We start from the raw sequence: 25,853 nt of genomic DNA, 5'->3' as shown, positions 1-25,853 counted from the left end.
TATATTATATAATATTACTAAACATTTTGATATGCCATTGAATCATAGATAACATTTAGTACATTTTGAGTAGCAGAAAATACATAGAATATAATCCTTAATTGAAACAATAAAGCGGTCACCCTACCTCTGATTTGGTTAAAAGCTGAGTGATGATGGGTCTGGAAAAATGTCACCACTTTCAAATTCATAGACAGAGCTATTGATGCAAGGACTGACCATCCATGATATAACAATTATAGTTTTAACCATGTTGAGGCTACACAGTATTTGTTAACATTTACATTGATTACAAACATTGGAGTAAAACAGACTTATATTTTGGGTTCTGATGGGGTACAGTTGAACTAAACTAATGAGGCATTTATAAGTTATATTCTTCAAGAATTAATGGATATATATAATTAAGTTATAAGTCCAAAAATGGATGTAGCAACTAAGGATTCCAGTTTTAAATATGTGCAGGAGGTAATGAATAACACATTGGTTAGTACAATATATTCTGGTAATAATGTTATATACACACACAAAAACATTTTACTGTGCAATATAACTGTGCACCAGTTATAACTTCTTCAATCAGTCAATACTGTATTGTACCCTTTCTCATACAATTATCATCGGGAAAGGAATGTACAAAAATCTAAAACGTAGAATAGAAAACTTTATATTAAGCAACCATGGTCCACAAACCAACTTCCTCTAGAAAGTCCTAGAATGGCCCTAGTCAAGAAACAGACCTAGGCTGCATCCCGATTCTCCACCCTTCTCCCCAAGTGTGCACTTGCACATTCCCCATCATAGTGGTGGAATCTTATTCCAGCCAACGCTTACACCAATCCAATTATTTTAAATCCATGATGGTGCACACCTAGGAAGGAGGGTGGAGAACCAGGATTCAACCATAGCCTGTGGTACAGGGTGTAGAGGCTAGGGGCTGTTTCTGGACAGGGCCCTCTTTGTAATCTTTACATCAGACTCAAGTAGCCTACAGAGTAGCCTAGCCTGCTCTTTCACATTATACAGTGCTTTCATAAAGTATTCACACCCCTAGACTATTTCCACATTTTGTTATGTTACAGCCTGAATTTAAAATGGATTAAATTGATATATTGTCTGTTTACAGACAATATATTTTGCCATGAACACAGAATTAAATAGAACAGTAGAATGGAGATGATTACAGGATGGCCATCTTTTGATATACAGTGACTTCATAAAGTATTCACACCCCTTGACTTATTCCACATTTTGTGTCACTGGCCTACACACAATACCCCATAACATCAATGTGGAATGTTTTTAGAATTCTTTACAAATTCATAAAAAATGAAAAGCTGAAATGTCTTGAGTCAATAAGTATTCAACCCCTTTGTTATGGCAAGCCTAAATAAGTTTAGGAGAAAATATTTGCTAAACAAGTTACATAATAAAGTTGCATTGATTCACTCTGTATGCAAGAATAGTGTTTAACATGATTTTTGAATGACTACCTCCTCTCTGTACCCCACAAATACAGATAATTGTAAGGTCCCTCAGCCGAGCAGTGAATTTCAAATACAGATTCAAACACCAGGGAGGTTTTCCAATGCCTCAAAATAAGGGCACCTATTGGTAGATGGGTAAAAAAAAAGAAGAAACAAAGCAAACATTGAATATTCCTTTGAGCATGGCGAACTTAATAATTACACTTTGGATGGTGTATCAATACACCCAGTCACTACAAAGATACAGGTGTCCTTCCTAACTCAGTTGCCGGAGAGGAAGGTGCTCGCTCAGGGATTACACCATGAGGCCGGCCAATGGTGTCTTGAAAACAGTTACAGAGTTTAATGGCTGTGATAGGAGAAAACGGAGGATGGATCAACAACCTTTTAGCAGGTCAATAACCTAAAACACAAGGCCAAATATATGCTGGAGTTGCTTACCAAGACAACATTGAATGTTCCTGAGTGGCCTACTTCCAGTTTTGACTTAATTAGGCTTGAAAATCTATGGTGATTCTAACATGTATTGACTCAGGGGTGTGAATACTTATGTAAATGAGATATTTCTGTATTTAATTTCCAATAAAGTTGCAAACATTTCTAAAAACATGTTTTCACTTTGTCATTATGGGGTATTGTGTGTAGATGAGTGAGAGAAAACAAATCTATCTAATCCATTTCGAATTCAGGCTGTAACAAAACAATGTGGAATAACTCAAGGGGTATGTAACAGTCTATCAGGATCTATCACTCAACACTGATTGATGTGATTGTAAAACTATTTTAGATTTGATCTTTTACTTAAAAAAAATAAAAAAAACTTTGGGTCAACAATAAAAACATCTCATAAAATTTTTAACAATTGGGTTGATCAGCACGGCCAATTGCGAAATAGCTGGTATGGGCATAACATTATAAAGTTCCATCATAACATATTACTACGATATTGTTCCGTTAACCTCCCTCAACCTTACTGATTTGCATAATTTTCACATTCCATGGAATGTGTTGTATTAACACCATTGATTAAGACAGTACATTATTTATGCTACACTATTTTAATGCAGCAAAAAGTGCCTGGAGCTGTTACCATGTTAGGCTATGGGAGACAGAGATCCAGGGTGAAGTTTCCCCTAGGTTCAGATCTGGGATAAGCTTCCCCTCCCCAATCCATTAGTGGGAAATTACAAAACTGAGCCAAGATCAGCGTCTAGGGGCAACTTCACCCTACACCAGAGAGAGACCTGGAGTGTCCGTTACAGCCAGTCAAAAAGGAGGCTAATTTGCACCGCTGTTCAGTGCCCTGTCCTCTCTCTCTCCTCGAGGGCCAGTCATCACAGTCCCTTATTGTAGGTCACCACCTTGCAATCGGTTGCCATTGCAATCTCCGGCTCAAGCTGAGACACCTCTATCTGTTGAAGTTGAACCAGAGAAAGATGTAAGCACACAATATGCATACCAACCACCTGCAACACCTAATAGCCCTTCACAGTACCTCTAAACCCAGAACCTTTATTGTTCGTTCTTAATTACAAGAGAGACAAGTGAAGTGTGTGTGAGGTTAATTCCTTCCAGCTGTCCAGCCAGCCTTCAGGGATAGCAGCAGCAGTAGTACCTGAGACATCTGTGGGAATAGGCTGATGGCCAGGGGCAGGGAGAGGCTGAAGGTAGCCAGACACACCAGGCTGTGGATGGGCAGCAACAGCCTCCGATTCGTCTGCAGCAATGGAAGTCTAACAGACATGAAGGGAAGCACACATTTGATATTGGCATTTGTATTGAGTACAATCTCAACACTAATACAACATTTCTTACACATGATTACAATAGTAATTGTCAAAACCTCCACCCTTCCAAAAAATGAAATGCCACAGAATGTTCATCTGTTGAAAACATTGTCCTATCCAGGACCCTATTTTTCAGGCTTTAGGTATTGGGATGACCATAACTCAACTGACACTATTCTGACATTAATGCAGGGACTAGACAAGGCAGTACACTAAATATTTCTGACCCATATAGAAGCATGACATACTTTTCTAGGTAGGACATAATGATGGGAGGAAGGACAAAGATTGGCATCGGGAGGACCACTCTGGTAAAGGCTGTCTCCATAATTGCCTGGGGGGAAAGAACAATATTGTGCACATGCTTCAATTAAAAATATTGCAATATGTTGGATTAAATCCCCCCCCCCCCCCCCCCCCCCCCCCCATGAGGTTTGAAGGATGCAGCATATGGACATATGAGGAAAAACATAAATATGTTAGACTAATAAAAAATTATTAAATAAACCTGTTCTTACTTTATTGAACCTCATAGGAAGAATTGTACTGACTTCAGTCACAGACAGACTATTCAGAAACTGATCCTCCACACATTAAAAATACACATTTTGCATAGAATATAAAATATCAACAGTTTGCAGACAAAATATTTGGCAGGAACAGAGAACTAAATAGAACACTAGAATGGACATGATTACAGGATGGCCATCTTGGTCAGGGTATCTTTCATTCTAAATACTGATTGAATATACTTAAACAATGAATCTGATATACAGTGCTTTCAGAAAGTATTCACACACCTTGACTTTTACACATTTTGTGTTACTGCCCGAATTTAAATTGTCTGGCATACACACAATACCCAATAATGTCAAAGTGGAATTATGTTTTCAGAATTTTTTACTAATTAATTAAAAATGAAAAGCTGAAATGAAATGTTATGGCAAGCCTAAATAAGTTCATAAGTAAATATTTGCTTAACAAGTCACATAAGTTGCATGGATTCACTCTGTGTGCAATAATAGTGTTTAACATGATTTTTGAATGACTACCTCATCTGTGTACCCCACACATACAGATAATTTTAAAGGTCCCTCAGTCGAGCAGTGAATGTTAAACACAGATTCAACCACAAAGACCAGGGAGGTTTTCCAATGCCTCACAAAGAAGGGCACCTATTGGTAGATGGGTCAAAATAAAAAAGCAGACATTGAATATCCCTTTGAGCACAGTGAAGTTATTAATTACACTTTGAATGGTGTATTAATATACCCAGTCACTACAAAGATAAAGGTGTCCTTCCTCACTCAGTTGCTGGAGAGGAAGGAAACCGCTCAGTGATTTCACAATGAGGTCAATGGTGACTTTAAAACAGCTACAGTTTAATGGCCATGATAGGAGAAAACAGGATGGATCAACAACATTGTAGTTACTCCACAATACTAACTTAAATGACAGAGTGAAAAGAAGGAAGCCTGTACAGAATACAAAATATTCCAAAAACATGCATCCTGTTTGCAGTAAGGCACTAAAGTAAAACTGCAAAAAATGTGTCAAAGAAATTAACTTTATGTTCTGAATCCAAAGTGTTATGTTTGGGGCAAATCCAACACATCACTGAGTACCACTCTTCACATTTGAAAGCCTGTTGGTGGCTGCATCATGTTATGGGTATGCTTGTCATCGGTAAGGACTAGGGAGTTTTTTTTAAATAAAAATAAATGGAATAGAACTAGGGGAAATCCTAGAGGAAAACCTGTTTCAGTCTGCTTTCCAACAAACACTTGGAGATAAACTTACCTTTCAGCAGGACAATAACCAACAACACAAGGCCAAATATACAATGGAGTTGGTTACCAAGACAATATTGAATGTTCCTGAGTGGCCTAGTTACAGTCTTGACTTAAATCGTCTTGAAAATCTATTTGCAAGACTTGAAAATGGCTGTCTATCGATGATCAACAACCAACTTGACAGAGCTTAAAGATTTTTGTAAGAATAATGTACAAATATTGTCATAGTAGGGGCACCCGCTGAAAAATCTAAATTCAAAAAATATATTAATAAAAATATACAGTACCAGTCAAAAGTTTGGACACACCTACTCATTCAAGGGTTTTTCTTTATTTTAACTATTTGCTACATTGTAGAATAACAGTGAAGACATCAAAACTATGAAATAACACATACGGAATCATGTAGTAAGCATAAAGTGTTAAACAAATCAAAATATATTTTATATTTGAGATTCTTCAAAATAGCCACCCTTTGTCTTGAAGACAGCTTTGAACACTCTTGGCATTCTCTCAACCAGCTTCATGAGGAATGCTTTTACAATAGTCTTGAAGGAGTTCCTACATTTGCTGAGCACCTGTTTGCTGCTTTTCCTTCTCTCTGCAGTCCAACTCATCCCAAACCATCTCAATTGAGTTGAGGTCGGGTGATTGTGGAGGACAGGCCCATAACCTGGAATGCATTTCAATTAATAGGTGTGCCTTAATGCGTTTCAGCCAATCAGTTGTGTTGTGACAAGGTAGGGTTGGTATACAGAAGATAGCCCTATTTGGTAAAAGACCAAGTCCATATTATGAGCTGTTGTTACCATAAATATTATTCTACAATGTAGAAAATAGTACAAATAAAGAAAAACCCTTGAATGAGTAGGTGTGTCCAAACTTTTGACTGATGCTGTATATTAGCGGACCGATTTAGTCATCTTTTTTTCTGGCTTTAACACAACAAAATGTGGACTAAGTCAAGAGGTATGCATACTTTCTGAAGGCACTGTATCTGCACAGTATGTTTGATAGCTAGCTAGTGGAATGACTCCATTCATTTTCTCTCTATGGCCAGGAAGGAAACAGTGTTTTTTATAAAGGCTTGTGTGAGAGGTCTCACTGATGACCAGCCACTCACATGTTTGGCAGCAATCTTTGAGGAGCCCAATATGTTCCCATTTTCGTCCAGCACGTCGATGCCCTCCGACAGCTCATTGTGCCTCATGAGGCCCACGTTGCAAATGTTGGCACTGGCTGAGTAAGCAGAGAATACTGGTTGTGACAGTGGCAATGCCTGACATTCAGCTGAGATTGAGACCTACACATTTGAATACTCTAAAAACGTATCTTTCCTTCCTCCCATTCTTGAAGTAATCACTAATCTGACACTACTAGACAACTAGAATAGTCGGATAGGTGCAGTGAAATGTTTATTTTTTTACAGGGTCAGCCATAGTAGTACGGCGCCCCTGGAGCAAATTAGGGTTAAGTGCCTTGCTCACGGGCACATCAGATTTTTCACCTCTTTTTGAACCACCGACTTTTCGGTTACTGACCCGACGCTCTAACCGCTAGGCTATCTGCCGCCAACTACTTTAGGGATGGCAGGAAGGAAGGATGCATTTAAGAGTATTCCAACAGGGCCAATGCATCTATTTCATCTTGATTTGTTTTGAGTATTCCACTTCAGCATGTGAGGTCTATAGACAGGCCCTTAGTAAGCACATAGGTTTCACATTTACAACTGGGGAGAGCTTATAGTACAACCTTGACAATATTGAACAGAGATCTATGTAGTAGGAGAATAGCTATTAGCTACACAATGCTAACCATACAACGCTTATAGAGGAGAAACCAGCAGCAAAACTCTGCCTCCTCTGACACCAATTTATCTGCAGCTCTGGTTAAAGGTGATTTATCCCTGTGATTGATGCATTTATAGCAAAGCTCTATTAATAAAAAGGAGGAAACCTACATACAGGACAGACGGAATATGAACCCAAAAGTAAACGCAGTGCAGCCTATTAATTTGCACCTGTAGCTCATATTACATTGTGATAAACTGATTTTAAATCAAGTCTAGATGTTCACATTAATACTATATTAATGTGTTTTTATTTAAATATTTACGAATACTTACCCACAGCTGGGAAAGGGATGAGTCTCTGTATTATCATTCGGGTTGCTGGACTCAACCTGTTGGCTTTCTGAATCAGTACATTCAGTCCTACCTAAACAACACAGCACACACTTTAGGATACACTCTAAACCACAGGAGGCTGCTGAGGGGAAGCCGGCTCATAATAATGGCTGGAATGGAATGGTATCAAACACATGGAAACCATGAATTTGATGTGTTCCATACTATTCCATTCCGTTTCAGCCATTACTATGAGCCTGTCCTCCCCAATTAAGGCTATTGGCCACCTGTGCTCTAAACCCATTTAAAACGTTACATATAGCAGAAATAGGCAGGACAGAATCGCTGAAACTGAATATTCCTAAGCATAAATGTATAATAATCATCAACTGACCGCAAGGGAGACAGCACTGGTCACAGCTCCGAAGTAACCTTGAAGAAACGTGGATGACGGTGTAGGCTAATATGAACAACAACATGAATGACTTAGTATCTCACAGCCTCTTACGTAAGACTAACACTGGCTAAAATCACTCTCTTGAATACCAAAACCGTGAATGGAAAATGTACACTTTGACATCAGTCATATGTTCAAAACACTTTCTATACTGTACATCTGGGTGGTGTTAATTAGAGCAAACCATAGCTAAACGTTTTGCAGCGGAAAACAAAAATGTGTGTTTCTTATTGCACGCTGTTTCAGTCCATTTTCTTCTATTTGGTGCCTAATGGACATGAGCCATGGCTAAATGGAAGGAAATCTACAGTACCAGATGCAGGAGATGCAGTGCTAGTTGCTATGGAGCAGCACAGTATGTGGACCAAAAACACTTACACAGAATTGTAATTCAATAGCTTTTCTGAAAATCAAGCCATAAATAATATAAATGATCCTCTCATACACTACCTTAGTAGCATTGCGGTTTGAGTAGTTGACACAGGCATTGTGACTCTGGTTAAGCCACTGAAAGGAGAAAAAAAAAAAAAACAGTGAAATTCAATTACATCACTTTACCTCACTGGGAAGGAGAGCGTATCCAATGTGGATATTAACAACATGGGACCGTTAATGTTGAAAAGGTTGCTTGTCATGTCTTTACCTGCCAGAAAATGGTGGATACCACAGTCTGATTTGGAAGAAGAAGGCCCACAACCTAGATTAGGCCAGATAAGGAGACAATAGTGCAACTGTTCTAGTCTTGCAAGGTCTCCAGAATGGCTGCTTCCCTCTAACCCAAAGTCAGTACAACCAACAGTGTATTATTAAACAAATGACCATACCAGATGTTACACGTATTTACATACAGTAATCAACTTCAGGACAAAGTTGAATATTGTATCCATAGATACATATGAAATACAGTAATAATTTCATATAAGACTTACAATTGGTGTTCCAAATGGGACATAACCTGTTTAGATGCAAAAAATATATATAAATCAGTGTAAAAATCAGCATTAACAAAATAAAAGTCACTCTGGTGAAAATCTTCACTTGAAAGTCATACCTGACATTCGAAAAGGCATGAAAATCTTCTCTCCTGTGTCAGGATGAATGATGGCCTGCATTCAGATATGAGAAAGAGTGTGACATCATCATCATGCTTCCAAGAGGAAAGGGAAAACGTATGTATGGCAATGCATACATTTGAAGTCGGAAGTTTAGATACACTTAGGTTGGAGTTATTAAAACTCGTTTTTCAACCACTCCACAAATTTCTTGTTAACAAACTATAGTTTTGGCAAGTCGGTTACGACATCTACTTTGTGCTTGACAAGTAATTTTTCCAACAATTGTTTACAGACAGATTATTTCACTTAATCACAATTCCAGTGGGTCAGAAGTTTACATACTCTAAGTTGACTGTGCCTTTAAACAGCTTGGAAAATTCCAGAAAATGATTAGAAGGTTCTGATAGGCTAATTGACATCATTTGAGTCAATTGGAGGTGTACCTGTGGATGTATTTCAAGGCCTACCTTCAAACTCAGTGCCTCTTTGCTTGACATCATGGGAAAATCAAAAGAAATCAGCCAAGACCTCAGAAAAAAAATTGTAGACCTCCACAAGTCTGGTTCATCCTTGGGATCAATTTCCAAACACCTGAAGGTACCACATTCATCTGTACAAACAATAGTATGCAAGTATAAGCACCATGGGACCACGCCACCGTCATACCACTCAGGAAGGAGACGCGTTCTGTCTCCTAGAGATGAACGTACTTTGGTGCAAAAAGTGCAAATCAATCCCAGAACAACATCAAAGGACCTTGTGAAGATTCTGGAGGAAACAGGTACAAAAGTATCTATATGGGGACAAAGATCGTACTTTTTGGAGAAATGTTCTCTGGTCTGATGAAACAAAAATAGAACTGTTTGGCCATAATGACCATCATTATGTTTGGAGGAAAAAGGGGGAAGCTTGCAAGCCGAAGAACACCATCCCAACCGTGAAGCACGGGGGTGGCAGCATCATGTTGTGGGGGTGCTTTGCTGCAGGAGGGACTGGTGCACTTCACAAAATAGATGGCATTATGAGGTAGGAAAATTATGAGGATATCCTGAAGCAACATCTCAAGACATCAGCCAGAAAGTTAAAGCTTGGTAGCAAATGGGTCTTCCAAATGGACAATGACCCCAAGCATACTTTCAAAGTTGTGGCAAAATGGCTTAAGGACAACAAAGTCAAGGTATTGGAGTGGCCATCACAAAGCCCTGACCTCAATCCAATAGAAAATGTTTGGGCAGAACTGAAAAAGCGTGTACAAGCAAGGAGGCCTACAAACCTGACTCCGTTACACCAGCTCTGTCAGGAGGAATGGGCCAAAATTCACCCAACTTATTGTGGGACGCTTGTGGAAGGCTACCTGAAACGTTTGACCGAAGTTAAACAATTTAAAGGCAATGCTACCAAATACTAATTGAGTGTATGTAAACTTCTGACCGACTGGGAATGTGATGAAATAAATAAAAGCTGAAATAAATCATTCTCTCTACTATTATTCTGACATTTCACATTCTTAAAATAAAGTGGTGATCCTAGCTGACCTAAGACAGGGAATTTTTACTAGGATTTAATGTCAGGAATTGTGAAAAACTGAGTTTAAATGTATTTGGCTAAGGTGTATGTAAACTTCCGACTTCAACTGTACATGGGGTCAGACTGCTTTATACAAACAGACGTGTGCCACAACTTACCTGCTTGACCTTTTGGGCTTCCCATAGCTAAATAGTAAAATAAAAACAGCTGTGTCAGTTCAGAGCAGTGAGGGGAAATGTTGGGCAGCTGAATGTATGGAGTGTGTTACAGCTACATATTGCAAGTGTCAAACATTATGCTTAAAATAAAATTACATTTTGGAAAAGTATATATTCTGTAACACTGACAAAGGAATTTCTGATAACAAAAAGCTAACCTGTAGATCAGAAACTCCAGGTGGTAGTGTTCCATGTTTAAATTCATCCAGGAGCTTAATGCATTCTGTCAATCGTCTCTGGAGAGATAAGAGTCATTTGAGTCAACAAGATAATTAATAATAGGTAGTTAGGTTCCGAGTTAATGTGTTATCTCATACAACGAAATAGGGCATCTTTAGCCAAGTGGGCCTGTCCCAAAATAATTTTGAGCAGAATTAACAATGGGCTAACAATGGGGCCTTTGAGGGAAAAATGGGCTGGTGTATGAGAAATTTGTGGGCCAATTTCTGTTCCCCTTCCGACCCTGTTATCTGATTTCATTCCAGATCTAAAGTATTGGACGGTATTCTCCTGTTGCCACAGTTCCCAAGTCTCATATATAAATCCGGTCTCTTACAAAAACCAATTGCTGAAGTAGTAAAACAGTACATGGATTGATGTTTTCAACTGTACCTTACCTCAGACACAAAGAGTGTGCTGGGGTCAATGATCTCTACAAAGTGTTTCAGCCGGCCAAAAAATGAACTCTGGAAAAGACAAAGCAAGTAGTTAATTGTTGATGAACTAGCCATAATGCAATACCAAATCTTAACACCCCATCTCTCTGTAAATAGGTAGCACACTTGTACGTGAGGGGGACAGAATGAGGGGGAAATCAGGGGAATGAGGGAGAGAACATCTTCAATGGCTATGTACGTTATCAGTGGTGGAGAGTGGGTGGGACCTCGCAGGACAAAATTCAAACCACCCAATTCATTCCTTTATTGAATACCATTAACTATAGTAACTAAATTGCTTATGCACATCTTCAATAATCCAGTCCCACTCTAAACAAAATATAACTTTTAAGGCTCAATGAAGCCTTCATAAACCCTTCATAAGGCAAATATGGATGCCTCAGAAATCCTCCATAAGCAAATCACATGTTATGTGAAGGGTGACAAAAAGGTTATGCCACATTTTCCAAAGCAGCAGACGTAAGGACAATTTATATCAACCTTTACGTAGTATTATATTACTTACAAATGATTTGTGAAGCTATGTAGGGCTTATGAATACTTTATGAATGCCTTAATACATTTTAGTCGTATAGTCATTAAGCAGATGATCTTTAATAACGTGTTGTTTGTGGTTCCCAAATTCAACTGTAATCGGCCTGTGTGTAGCTGGTGTGGAGGAGTCAGGCGCAGGACAGCAGAAATGAGTAAGGAACATAATTTACTCAAGGAATCAATAAATACAACACAATAAACTAGCCCACAATAACGGACCGTATACATACAAACAATCACTCAGAAAAAACCATGGGGGAACAGAGGTTTAAATAATGAACAAGTAAGTGGGGAATTTAAACCAGGTGTGTAAAACAAAGACAAACCAAATGGAAAATGAAAAGTGGATCGGCGATGGCTAGAAGGCCAGTGACGTCGACCGCCGAACGCCGCCCGAACAAGGAGAGGGACCGACTTCGGCGGAAGTCGTGACATCAACATTTAAATAATGAATCAACGTCTCAATTTCAAATGATGTCGATTGAAGAAAAGTGGTTAAGCTGCTAACTGTTGTTTAGAGTTAAATTACTTGAAAATATTTGAGGGATACAAAGTAAGACAGAACAGATGTATGGGTTGACTCTTAAGACACAGTGCACTTGAGCATGTTTTCGTCACCCCTCTATCGCAGAGTCCTTCTTACTTGGTTACATTCATGCCTAGTGTCTCTTGGTATCTTTCCAATATATAACTGTTATTCAGTGGTGTAAAGTACTTAAGTAAAAATACTATTTAATTCATTTTTTGGGGTATCTGTACTTTTTATATTTGATATCTTTTACTTCACTACATTCCTAAAGAAAATAATGTACATTTTACTCCATACATTTTCCCTGACACCCAAAAGTACTCGTTACATTTTGAATGGCTAGCAGGACAGGAATATTGTTAAATTCATGCACTTATCAAGAGAACATCCAAGGTCATCCCTATTACCTCTGATCTGGTGGACTCAATAAACACAAATGCTTCGTTTTTTGCAAATTATGTCTGAGTGTTCGAGTATGAACCTGGCTATGCGTAAATAAATAAAAACAAGAAAATGGTGCAGTCTGGTTTGCTCTTATTTTATATTTCTTTTTAGAATGAGATATACACTACCGTTCAAAAGTTTGGGGTCACTTAAAGAAATGTCCTTGTTTTTGAAAGAAAAGCACATTTTATGTCCATTAAAATAACATCAAATTGATCAGAAATACAGTGTAGACATTGTTAATAATGTTGTAAATGACTATTGTAGCTGGAAACTGCAGATTTTTTATGGAATATCTACATAGGCGTACAGAGGCCCATTATCAGCAACCATCACTCCTGTGTGCCAAAGGCACGTTGTGTTAGCTAATCCAAGTTTATCATTTTAAAAGACTAATTGATCATTAGAAAACCCTTTTGCAATTATGTTAGCACATCTGAAAACTGTTGTTCTGATTAAAGAAGCAATAAAACTGGCCTTCTTTAGACTAGTTGAGTATCTGGAGCATCAGCATTTGTGGGTTCGATTACAGGCTCAAAATGGCCAGAAACAAAGAACTTTCTTCTGAAACTCGTCAGTCTATTCTTGTTCTGAGAAATGAAGGCTATTCCATGTGAGAAATTGCCAAGAAACTGAAGATCTCGTACTGGCAGAGTTCCTCTGTCCAGTGTGTGTTCTTTTTCCCCTTCTTAATCTTTTCTTTTCATTGGCCAGTCTGAGATATGGCTTTTTCTTTGCAACTCTGCCTAGAAGGCCAGCATCCCGGAGTCGCCTCTTCACTGTTGATGTTGAGACTGGTGTTTTGCGGGTACTATTTAATGAAGCTGCCAGTTGAGGACTTGTGAGGCGTCTGTTTCTCAAACCACTCCACTTTCCATTCTGGTTAGAGCCAGTTTGTGCTGTTCTGTGAAAGGAGTAGTATACAGCGTTGTATGAGATCTTCAGTTTCTTGGCAATTTCTCACATGGAAATGCCTTCATATTTCAGTTTCTTGGCAATTTCTCACATGGAATAGCCTTCATATATATATACACACACACAGTGGCAAGAAAAAGTATGTGAACCCTTTTGTAGGGGTTGATACATTCTTCGTAAGGTAAAATCAAGTCTGAAATTTCGAAGTGTAAATTACTAACTTCAGAAGCCTTTTTCATCCTCAAATACACTACAAGTTATCCAGCAACAGGGTGATCAAATTAAGATCCTACATCTGTACACATGGGCTGTGAAGACATTTATATATGGGCTGTGAGGACACTGAATAACAAAATGATTCACAGATTACGCAGAAGTCCAGGTAATTCCAAAGGGTTCACATACTTTTTCTTGCCACTGTATATATAAAAATCCTTGTCTAACTGTTCTGTGTATTGTATTTGTATGTTTATGTGGGCCCCAGGAAGAGTAGCTGCTGCATGTGCAGTAGCTAATGGGGATCCTAATGAACTAAACTAAACTTGGTGGTGAAACATTTTGTTTTTCCCTTCCCCTTACTACATGGGCCCGGCCGTACATTGTGTGCCAACAGTTTGAAAAAGCCTGATGGCAGTGCATGCCAAGATTCAATTTGGCAAACCAGATGGACTGAAACATGGCAGCTTCAATCAAATGCCTTCAAGCCATGTATCACTTATGAAAGGCAGGACACGAAAGGCAAGACAGGAGAGCTCATCCCTCCATCTTCATTATCTTTCCTACATTCAGTTTTAATTGAAAACACTCTCCTCCACCTCTAATGACATGTAATTATGAAGAATGCAGTAGCTACCGTTCTGTAAATCTATGTATGCTTTTGTTATTCAGTGTCCTCACAGCCCATATATAAATGTCTTCACAGCCCATCTGTACAGATAGTTGTAGTGTATTTGAGGATGAAAAAGGCTTCTGAAGTTAGCAATTTACACTTTGAAATTTCAGACTTAATTTTACCTTACGAAAAATGTATCAATCCCGACAAAACTGTCCATTAATTATAGCCCACAAAATAATTCAAATTTCCTGTTGCTGCAGGATTGTTTTACTGCTGTAGCAAACTGGCTCAAATTAAGTTCCTACATCTGCAGTGCTGCTGTAGCTCCAGTTTTGTTTGGGAGAAGAGCACAGGCTGCATGTGAGAAGACTGCTTTAATTATGCATGTGCTTCAGTTCTCCAGAGAATACACAACACACAGCTAGCAGAGATGTATCACGGGCAGCAGCAAAAGGAGTCAGTGAGATTCAAGACCTGGCCTAATTTTAACTGGTATGATGCAACGAACTGAAAATGTTACTGAATATGCCTTTTTTACTGTAAGCCAACCTGTACTGAAGATTTTTGGCCCACAAAATATGGACGGATGCTCTATTCGTGAAACAATGAAACCTTCCATCACCCATTGATAAATGCCGCGTTTGACATATGACTGGATGCTTGTAATGATAAAAATCAAAATTGCTATTGCAGGATGATTCAATGTTTCACATGAACAAAATTATTTTTGTTTTGCAATTGCATCAGAGGTTGCGAAATGGAGGTTTAAATAGACTTAAGCCTCTTGGAGCTGTGAGAAGAGACTACTTGGAGCCATGCAATAGCCCAAGTAAATGACTATCTTTCAAGTATCAAGTTCATTAGTCTTATGTATGGGATACACATGGTATACATCGTCCTACGGAATTCATACTTGAAGGTTCCTTCCCGACAATACAACAATAAGAAAACAAAGTAATGGCTCAGTAGAATAAATATTTTAGCATAAGTATAATACAGGAAGGCACAATTTTGTCCAATATTTACACATGTTTTGGGGAAGGGGGATTGTGTGTGTGTGTGTGTCATAGTGCTGAGCGATTGGTGTTTTTTGAGGTCGATTCGGTGTTGGTTGGATTATTTAAAAATAATCACGGTTTTCGATTTCGATGTTTTTTTTCTCAACATTAAATGCACTATGCACTAATATAAGTCCCATGATGGTAGTGACGGCCCATTACTGCTTATCACTTATTAACTCCAGTCTAATTTATTCACATTACTTTAAAATATTTAAAATGTGTATATTACATTTGTTATATTTGATGACTTTATTATTTCATTCCAAGTCATCATCTCTATAGAGCTGCTAGCTATGCTGTCTGACAAAAATCACAATTTTAGTAGTTCTTCAATATATATAAGGCGTACTTTTATGACTGCTGAATACCATCTATTAATCACTTAGATAATGTATTTTCAGGTAAAGATACTTCATGAAGCAAATACTCTCTACCCTCTTATTATACCTGTGTCAATCCCTCTCGATCACGCATTCTGTCTCTTTTACATAGCAGGCATAAAAGAAACACAGAACGGACAAGTAGACGCGCAATGGATTATGGTCATTGTAATTAATTACCACATTTTCTGTGCAAAACTATGTAGAATATTGGCCTATTGGAATCTACAACTCCCTACTACATCACACAGTTCTGGTTTGATCTGATATATCTCTAGAGAAGCTGTCCATTGACCTCAGAAAAAAACGAATTGACATTTTGGTTAATCGCACTAGTGTTGCATGAATGTGTGTGTGTTTGTGCTAAGCAGGGTTGGGAAGGTTACTTTCTAAAAATGTAATCTTCTACAGTTATTAATTACCTGTCCAAAACTGTAATCAGTAATAACTTTAGGATTACCCAAACTCAGTACTGTAATCTGATTACTTTCAGATCACTTTCCCCTTAACCTGTTGGGGATAGGAGGCAGTATTTGCACGGCTGGATAAAAAAGCGTACCCGATTTAATCTGGTTACTACTCCTGCCCAGTAACTAGAATATGCATATAATTATTGGCTTTGGATAGAAAACACCCTAAAGTTTCTAAAACTGTTTGAATGGTGTCTGTGAGTATAACAGAACTCCTATGGCAGGCCAAAACCTGAGAAGATTTCAAGCAGGAAGTGGCCTGTCTGAGAAGTAGTGTTTCATCTTGGCTCTTTTTATTGAAGACTCAGGATCTGTGCAATAACGTGACACTTCCTACGTCGTCTATAGGGTCTCAGAGCCCGGGAAAACGTTGAACGATATCGAGGCAGGCTCTGGCTGAAACACTTTATCGCTTTTGGCAAGTGGCCACTCAGAGTACTATGGGCTTAGGCGCGTGCCCGCTTCGACCGAATGGTTTCTTTTCCTTTGTCTGTTTATCTAAACGCAGATTCCCGGTCGGAATATTATCACTTTTTTATGAGAAAAATGGCATAAAAATTGATTTTAAACAGCGGTTGACATGCTTCGAAGTACGGTAATGGAATATTTAGAATTCTTTTGTCACGAATTGCGCCATGCTCGTCACCCTTATTTAGCCTTTAGGATAGTGTCTAGAACGCACAAACAAAACGCCGCTGTTTGGATATAACGATGGATTATTTTGGACCAAACCAACATTTGTTATTGAAGTAGAAGTCCTGGGAGTGCATTCTGACGAAGACAACAAAGGTAAGAACATTTTTCTTATAGTAAATCTGACTTTGATGAGTGCTAAACCTGCTGGGTGTCTAAATAGCTAGCCCTGTGATGCCGGGCTATCTACTGAGAATATTGCAAAATGTGCTTTCACCGAAAAGCTATTTTAAAATCGGACATATCGAGTGCATAGAGGAGTTCTGTATCTATAATTCTTAAAATAATTGTTATGCTTTTTGTGAACGTTTATCGTGAGTAATTTAGTAAATTCACCGGCAGTGTTCGGTGGGAATGCTAGTCACATGCTAGTCACATGCTAATGTAAAAAGCTGGTTTTTGATATAAATATGAACTTGATTGAACAAAACATGCATGTATTGTATAACATAATGTCCTAGGGTTGTCATCTGATGAAGATCATCAAAGGTTAGTGCTACATTTAGCTGTGGTTTGGGTTTATGTGACATTATATGCTAGCTTGAAAAATGGGTGTCTGATTATTTCTGGCTCGGTACTCTGCTGACATAATCTAATGTTTTGCTTTCGTTGTAAAGCCTTTTTGAAATCGGACAGTGTGGTTAGATTAACGAGAGTCTTGTCTTTAAAATGGTGTAAAATAGTCATATTTTTGAAAAATTGAAGTAATAGCATATCTAAGGATTTGAATAACGCGCCACAGGATTCAACTGGCTGTTGAGTAGGTGGGACGCAAGCCCACCTAGCCCAGAGAGGTTAAGAGGCTCAGGTTAGTAGCTGGCACAGACACAAAGTCATACAATTTGATTTTAAACCTAACCTTAACCACACTGCTAACCCTAATGCCTAACTATAACCTTAAATTAATACCAAAAATACTTTTACAATATATCTTATTTTGACTTTGCAGCTGGCCCAACTAACAGAAATCGCTCAGTTCTGCCTTTATCATGGAGGACTGATTGGAAAATAAATGCTGCTCTCAGAATGGCATGCTTTAAACACTACCGAAAAAGTGCTATTTGCGCGTGAAAAACAAGATGGTAATTTTCCATGAAGAAAATAAAAGCCCCACTCCTGGTCTTCTTAAATTAAACGTGTTTTTGACAGTATGGAACTCAAACTTTCATTACATAGCCTGGCATCCGGACTATGCAGCTGTTGCAACAGCGTATTTTTTACTGGGTGTCCACCGGAGGCATATTCATTACTCTGATTCTGATGCAAAATGTTTCTTAAACAGAAGCAAACAGAATGAAACAGGGAGGGACCTACCTGAATTTGTTCAATAGAAATTATTGTTTCTCTTCTTGCTTCCGTGTGATTCTTAAACTGTAAATGGTTTCTCTAATAAATATACCCCTCGTCGCAAAAACAAGGGTTGATAGGCAGCTTAAACTTCTTCAATTCAACCATTATTGGGTTAAAATACACATACATTTGTGAACAGCAATCCACAACAACCACAATCCGTAAGGCGCAAATCAATGAGAGCAGCAGTGTGATTCACATCAATGTGCTATGTAGTCTAGATATCAATAATAAGAGATATCAGTATCGTCCGTCCGTTGGTTACGTACCACAGCTGTAGCCCTTATCTCCAAACGTTTATTCAAGTAGGATTATCTTTGGATGCTGACAGCAGTCACACCATTGGAATACAAAAGCTTGGACTGTAGCCTACAAAAGCCTATTCCTTCTCTTTTCCCGCAATCCATCAAACGCATTTGGTGCGTCGTCATAGTGGTCTCTGATTTGTGGTCAGACTCACTCAGGCAGAACAAACTTAAAACATGTGCCTTTTTTTAAATGCTGATTGGAATGTCATTGAGAAAACAGAATGGTGTCCTCAAAATAATTCTGAATTGAAAAGTTATCCTAGAAGTAATAATCTAGTTTTTCAAAAATATCTGTAATCTGATTACAATATTTTAGCTGGTAATGAATTGCAGTTAGTTTTTTTGTAATCCGTTACACCCCAACCCTGGTGCTGAGGTGAGGAGAGTCAGTGCAAGTGGTCATTCTAGTTGCTTGTAGATGGAAACTGTCTCTGAGCATGTTGGCATCAGACCTCATGGGCCGATACTGTCTGCCCAATGGTAAGGGAGTGAATAGCTCATGGCTGGGGTGTGTGGGTCCTTGATGCTGCAGGCCTTTCTCAGGCACCTTTTCGAGTAGATGTCCTGGATGGGTGGGAGCACGGTCCCAGTGATGTACACAGATGTCTTCACCACCCACTGGAGGGCCATGTGGTTGTGGATAGAGCAATTCCCGTATCAGGCCGTGATGCAACTGGTCAGGACCCTCTCGATTTTGAAGAGGTAGTATTTGGAGAGGACTGGGTAGCATGCCGATTTTCTTCAGCTGGATGTAGAGACGCAGTTGCACCCTCTTGACAAGAGTGGTGGTGTTGTTGGTCCATGTCAAGTCCTCGTGAGGTGGACGCCAAGGAACTTTAAACTGCTGACTCCCTCTACTGCAGTCCCGTTGATGTGGATCGGGGCATGTTACCTCCTCTGCTTCCTGAAGTCAACAATCAACTCCTTGATTTTGCTGAAGTTGAGGGAGAGGTTGTTGTCCTGGCACCACAATGCCAGTTCACATACCTATAGGCTGACTCATTGTTATTGGTTATCAGGCCTACAACCATGGTGTGGTCAGCAAACTTGATGGAGTTGTGTCATTCAAAACCACTCAGTTGTGGGTGAACAAAGGGTACAGCTTGGAGATCACAATAGTGTTGAATGCTGAACTGTAGTCAATAAACAGCATTCTCACATACAGTGCATTCGGAAAGTATTCAGACTAGGGATGCACAATATATCGGGTGAGCATATCGGAAATCGGCCAATATTAGTGGTACGTGCAACGTGCTAACGTCCAACCTCGAAATATACTGAACATAAATCTAAACGCAACAACTGCAAATAAGTAAATCAGTCAATTGAAATAAATTAATTAGGGCCTAATCTATGGATTTCACATGACTGGGCAGGGGCGCAGCTATGGGTGGTCCAGGGAAGGGCATAGTCTGTCTAAGGGTAGACAGACCATTAATCTTGCACACATTGCAACGGGATGACCCAGATTCTTAGGAGCTGAACTATCTGATGTTTGCCTGGATATCAAAACTCCTTGCTCCGGCCGAACACTACGCCACACCCATGGAGGATAGTTTCTTCTTCGCAATGAGTCTGGATAGTCCCAGTCGGTGTTAGATAGAACGTCGCGGTCCTGCCGCCTATGGGGAAAACAACCTGTGGTTACCCCATTGGCTACGTGTAGCCTAATTGGACACCGGGTCCCCACATTTCCCATGCAGAATAGCCTGAAGCCACAGGGCTCTTCTCACAGGCTCTATTTCCCTATGTGGGAGCATTGTGAACCATAGGTCGGGATTTTTGACCTGGTTACATTGAACAACACAGCAGCTTTTCGGTATGTTTTGTTATTTCTGTGTAACAAAAAATCAACAGAGAAGTTGGCTCTTTTACAATGCAGGGTCAATGGGAAAGAATGTTTGCTTTCTCCAATTTGGGGGAGTAGTCAAGGGGAATTCCTTCTTATGACCTGAATACCTCCCTGACGATTTCTAGAACGCTAACACATTCTAACCGTTCTGATTGGTCCCAGAAACCGGTTTTTCAGATGTTGCCCTACCGGAGTTAGATGGTAAGAGCATCACTGCTATTAGCTTCACGACATACACACTATGGACCGCCGTTTGGTTCTTTGCGTGTCAAAAAAGATACAATAGCACTGGCAAAGCTGTACAAAAAAGTCTGCAAACAAGCGAACACCGGCCACGAACGATGTGTTTACAATACCGCGTTGGTAATAAAGCATCATTTGTTCGACCGCAACTTCTGAGGTAGCTAGCTTTAGCTTGGTACCTACCTATACAACCAGCCTGAAAACAATGACCAGTAAAAACTGCAATCATTTTCATTATTTTTAGCAATGTTTTAGGAATCCTTGTGAGTAAGTATTAGCTAGGTTGCCACCTGTTGTTCGCCAATTGAAATTGAACTTCAGTTCATGAAAATAAATAGCTAGCTATCAATACTTAACCCTGTTGCCCAAAGCTAACGTTATATGCAGCCAGCCAGCTTCGTCTGGCTAATGAGGCGTGACCGGACCATGTCATGTGTTGTGAAGCTAGCCACAAAAAGGATTAGGCACAATAGTGGAAACATTGAACCAATGTAGTTTACATCAATTATCATTTCTAAAGTGGAAGTTGGAAAAGTTATATTTGAGTGTTTCAGTGAATGGTTAGTGAGGGAGGCCCTGCTCTCTCACTTCCCCAGTTGTTTAGTTAATTTTCATTCCAAGCTCCTTTGCATTAGCGTAGCCTCTCCTGTAGCCTGTCAACTATGTGTCTGTCTATCCCTGTTCTCTCCTCTTCCATCCTATCATCTCTTCCCTCTGCTCAATCCTTCTCCAACCAATCTCCTGATTCTGCTTCCTCAACCCTCCTCTCCTCCCTTTCTGCATCCTTTGACTCTCTATGTCCCCTATCTTCCCAGCAGGCTCGGCCCTCCCCTCCTGCTCCGTGGCTTGACGACTCATTGCGAGTTCACAGAACAGGGCTCCGGGCAGCCGAGCGGAAATGGAGGAAAACTAGCCTCCCTGCAGGACCTGGCATCTTTTCACTCCCTCCTCTCTATATTTTCTTCCTCCGTTTCTGCTGCTAAAGCCACTTTCTACCACTCTAAATTCCAAGCATCTGCCTCTAACCCTAGGAAGCTCTTTGCCACCTTCTCCTCCCTCCTGAGTCCTCCTCCCCTCCCCCCCCTCCTCCTCCCTCTCTGCGGATGACTTCGTCAACCATTTTGAAAAGAAGGTTGACGACATCCGATCCTCGTTTGTTAAGTCAAACGACACCGCTGGTCCTGCTCACATTGCCCTACCCTATGCTTTGACCTCTTTCTCCCCTCTCTCTCCAGATGAATTCTTGTGACTTGTGACGGCCGGCCGCCCAACAACCTGCCCGCTTGACCCTATCCCCTCCTCTCTTCTCCAGACCATTTCCGGAGACCTTCTCCCCTACCTCACCTCGCTCATCAACTCATCCTTGACCGCTGGCTACGTCCCTTCCGTCTTCAAGAGAGAGAGAGTTGCACCCCTTCTCAAAAAACCCACACTCGATCCCTCCGATGTCAACAACTACAGACCAGTATCCCTTCTTTCTTTTCTCTCCAAAACTCTTGAACGTGCCGTCCTTGGCCAGCTCTCTTGCTATCTCTCTCAGAATGACCTTCTTGATCCAAATCAGTCAGGTTTCAAGACTGGTCATTCAACTGTGACTGCTCTTCTCTGTGTCACGGAGGCTCTCCGCACTGCTAAAGCTAACTCTCTCTCCTCTGCTCTCCTCCTTCTAGACCTATCTGCTGCCTTTGATACTGTGAACCATCAGATCCTCCTCTCCACCCTCTCCGAGTTGGGCATCTCCGGCGCGGCTCACTCTTGGATTGCGTCCTACCTGACAGGTCGCTCCTACCAGGTGGCGTGGCGAGAATCCGTCTCCGCACCACGTGCTCTCACCACTCGTGTCCCCCAGGGCTCAGTTCTAGGCCCTCTCCTATTCTCGCTATACACGAAGTCACTTGGCTCTGTCATATCCTCACGTGCTCTCTCCTATCATTGCTACGCAGACGACACACAATTAATCTTCTCCTTTCCCCCTTCTGATAACCAGGTGGCGAATCACATCTCTGCATGTCTGGCAGACATATCAGTGTGGATGACGGATCACCACCTCAAGCTGAACCTTGGCAAGATGGAGCTGCTCTTCCTCCCGGGGAAGGACTGCCCGTTCCATGATCTCGCCATCACGGTTGACAATTCCATTGTGTCCTCCTCCCAGAGTGCTAAGAGCCTTGGCGTGACCCTGGACAACACCCTGTCGTTCTCCGCTAACATCAAGGCGGTGACCCGATCCTGTAGGTTCATGCTCTACAACATTCGCAGAGTACGACCCTGCCTTACACAGGAAGCAGCGCAGGTCCTAATCCAGGCACTTGTCATCTCCCGTCTGGATTACTGCAACTCGCTGCTGGCAGGGCTCCCTGCCTGTGCCATTAAACCCCTACAACTCATCCAGAATACCGCAGCCCGTCTGGTGTTCAACCTTCCCAAGTTCTCTCATGTCACCCCGCTCCTCCGCACACTCCACTGGCTTCCAGTTGAAGCTCGCATCTGCTACAAGACCATGGTGCTTGCCTACGGAGCTGTGAGGGGAACGGCACCTCCGTACCTTCAGGCTCTGATCAGTCCCTACACCCAAAGAAGGGCACTGCGTTCATCCACCTCTGGCCTGCTCGCCTCCCTACCTCTGCAGAAGCACAGTTCCCGCTCAGCCCAGTCAAAACTGTTCGCTGCTCTGTTCCACTGGATATCATAAGGTGAATGCACCAATTTGTAAGTCGCTCTGGATAAGAGCATCTGCTAAATGACGTAAATGTAATGTAAAATGGAATTTGCGGTTTTCCTTCTAAATAAAAGTATATCATTGACAGTTATGCAAATAAATACAAATAGTAAAATTATGCCATACTTTTATTTTGAAGGCTAAGCTCAAAGTCCACTATTGTGGCTAATCCTTATTGTGGCTAGCTTCACATAGATGGGTCCGACCATTAATCAAATAAGAACTGAATTATAAAAAAATTAATAAATAAAAAGAACATGGGGAAGAACATTGTTTGCATCCATGAGCTAGTAAGCTTTTATTTTATGACCAGCACTGTAGGTGCACGACACAACTTTACCAGCATCATAGCATGAATCGTTATGACATATGAAATACGAGTGATAGTGTAATCAATGTGTAATAACTACGTAAAAAAATGTATGAACGCGTTAAATTATGTGACGTGCAGTCATATTCAGGTCCTGATTGGTCAACAAGCTTATTTGACACGTCAAATAGTGTTAAATAGTATATTTTTTGACACGCAAAGACCCAAACGCCGTTCCATAGAAATCATGGTTGAGAATGAAATGACTGAACAACTGATCAACGAAACAGCACAGAAAGTGAAAAAAAATGGTTTTGATTATGTTTTACTGGTAATGGGGACATATACATAAATGCCAACAAAATAACTTTTTGGTCAGTGTGGTGTGTGTGTGTGTGTGTAACCTTTATTTAAACTAGGCAAGTTGGTTAAGAACAAATTCTTATTTACAATGATGGCCTACCCCGGCCAATCCCGGACGACGCTGGGCCAATTGTGCGCCGCCCTATGGGACTCCCAATCACGGCCGGATGTGATACAGCCTGGATTCGAACCAGGGACTGTAGTGACGTCTCTTGCACTGAGATGCAGTGCCTTAGACTGATGTGTCCGTGTGTGTGTGTTAACTATTTAAACTGTACTAGAATACCTAAAAGGCCACAACATTTTTTAATATCAGTTCGCTTCATCGGTATCGTTTTATTTGGCAAGGAAAATAACTGATATCGGTATTGGCCAAAAATGTCATATCGGTGCATCACTAGTTGGAAGGAACACATTTTTTTTAAACAAAATTATGAGGTTTACATAAATTCTTACTTGTCACTTTTTTATCCCTCATGAAAGTTTCAGATTGTCCCGAGAGATAAAAAGGCGCAAAAATAATCCGGATGTCACAAGTAATAATAAAGCTATTCAATTATATTTAGGCTGTTCTATATGCCTATTCAGTGCAGTCTACTCAAGTGTAATAAAGAACCTGAATTTTTAAAAAAACATTTTAGCAATTTTCCTTTAAGTAAGACTAATGCTGATTTACAGATCAGGCATGCAAAAAGTTTGGATCCATTATTAGGACCATAGGATGTTCGCAAAGTATTGTAGCCTCAGCATTTAGCTACAGTGGGGAGGCCAACCCTGCTATCATCTCCGAAACACATCCCCACCCCTCGTTTTCGCTACTTGTTAATTTCAAGAAAGTAGGATACTTTCTTGCATTTGCACAGAACATAAAGAGGATTGCACTACAAAGATTTTACAAACATGTATCGAGCGGACATCAGAGGCAACTTTCGCTACAAAGTCACATGCAGCGAGCATAATGATGTGATGATCGCAGGCAGAGGTCGGATCTATAAGTGTTTTTTTTTTGCACTCTTAGAGATACCAAACAATGGGATTAATGATACAAAAAAGTCCAAAAATATGCTTTACCTGATCATATCGAGGTCTTCCAAGCTGGAATGCAGGACAGGCTGCAGATTCCGCCATGAGAACGGATAAGTATTTGTTGAAATAAAGTCAATCATGAAACGGGATTTTTAAGTAGTGAACTAGCTATACTCCAGTGAAACTAGAGAAGCAATTAATCGCAATGTTACTTGGGAGGTGTAGTTTCTGTCATCTCCAGTTACACAGAGAAAGTTATACAAGATGACTACACATCCCAAATAATTAATCAGTTGAAAATAGGTTGCATAACTGTTTTTGTGTTATGGCAGAGAGGAAGAGGAGAAGCGAGAGGTTTTACTTCCCCCAAAATCTGTCCATGAAAATAAGGGACACACTCTTTTCACTGCATTTCGCCCGGTGTGCAAGGACTGCTCGGCGTTCAACCGAGAACCCTCGATGTGTAATGTCTAGCAAACCAAAAAGACCAATTCCGCTATCAAGCCAATATACTAGTTTACCTGAATGAAATAGGCCTAAATTAAAGTGATTAAATTAGATTGAATCTCATCTAACATGCAATAGTAGATATAGGCTACTGTCAATCACTGACTGAGATTAATTACACTAAATGGCCAAAAGTATGTGGACACCTGCTCGAATATCGAATATCTCATTCCAAAATCATGGGCATT

At 40.2% G+C, this 25,853-nt stretch overlaps 1 protein-coding gene across 2 annotated transcripts; it reads right to left on the bottom strand.

The window, feature by feature from the left end:
* Positions 1 to 651: 651 nt before the first annotated feature.
* LOC106600641 (sideroflexin-5) lies at positions 652 to 25,375 on the bottom strand. 2 transcript variants are annotated; one of them, XM_014192143.3, is made up of 14 exons: positions 25,204 to 25,375; positions 11,067 to 11,135; positions 10,608 to 10,685; positions 10,390 to 10,416; positions 8,701 to 8,755; positions 8,579 to 8,604; positions 8,293 to 8,319; positions 8,100 to 8,156; positions 7,587 to 7,652; positions 7,193 to 7,283; positions 6,191 to 6,306; positions 3,523 to 3,608; positions 3,103 to 3,220; positions 652 to 2,899 (listed from the first exon to the last, which is right to left on the bottom strand). In XM_014192143.3, the coding sequence occupies exons 1-14, from the start codon at positions 25,258 to 25,260 to the stop codon at positions 2,822 to 2,824; spliced, it is 951 nt and encodes a 316-aa protein (XP_014047618.3). In that variant the 5' UTR covers positions 25,261 to 25,375; the 3' UTR covers positions 652 to 2,821. The 2 variants fall into 2 exon arrangements, with proteins under 2 accessions (XP_014047618.3, XP_014047617.3); XM_014192142.3 differs by having other exon boundaries at positions 8,293 to 8,346; positions 25,204 to 25,374.
* Between the last annotated feature and the right edge of the window lie 478 nt (positions 25,376 to 25,853).

This window comes from Salmo salar, chromosome 03, assembly GCF_965601325.2.
Source record: "Salmo salar chromosome 03, fSalSal1, whole genome shotgun sequence".
NCBI classification, from domain to species: domain Eukaryota; kingdom Metazoa; phylum Chordata; class Actinopteri; order Salmoniformes; family Salmonidae; genus Salmo; species Salmo salar.
This window is presented reverse-complemented; position numbering and strand designations above follow the sequence as displayed.

Excerpts from the sequence above, each read along its gene's own strand:
- LOC106600641 (XM_014192142.3), bottom strand. The coding sequence starts at position 25,260 with ATGGCGGAATCTGCAGCCTGTCCTGCATTCCAGCTTGGAAGACCTCGA. Across the intron at positions 10,417-10,607 it reads CTGGAGTTTCTGATCTACAG|CTATGGGAAGCCCAAAAGGT; the intron begins GTTAGCTTTTTG and ends TTTACTATTTAG. Across the intron at positions 8,756-10,389 it reads AAGCCCAAAAGGTCAAGCAG|GCCATCATTCATCCTGACAC; the intron begins GTAAGTTGTGGC and ends ATCTGAATGCAG.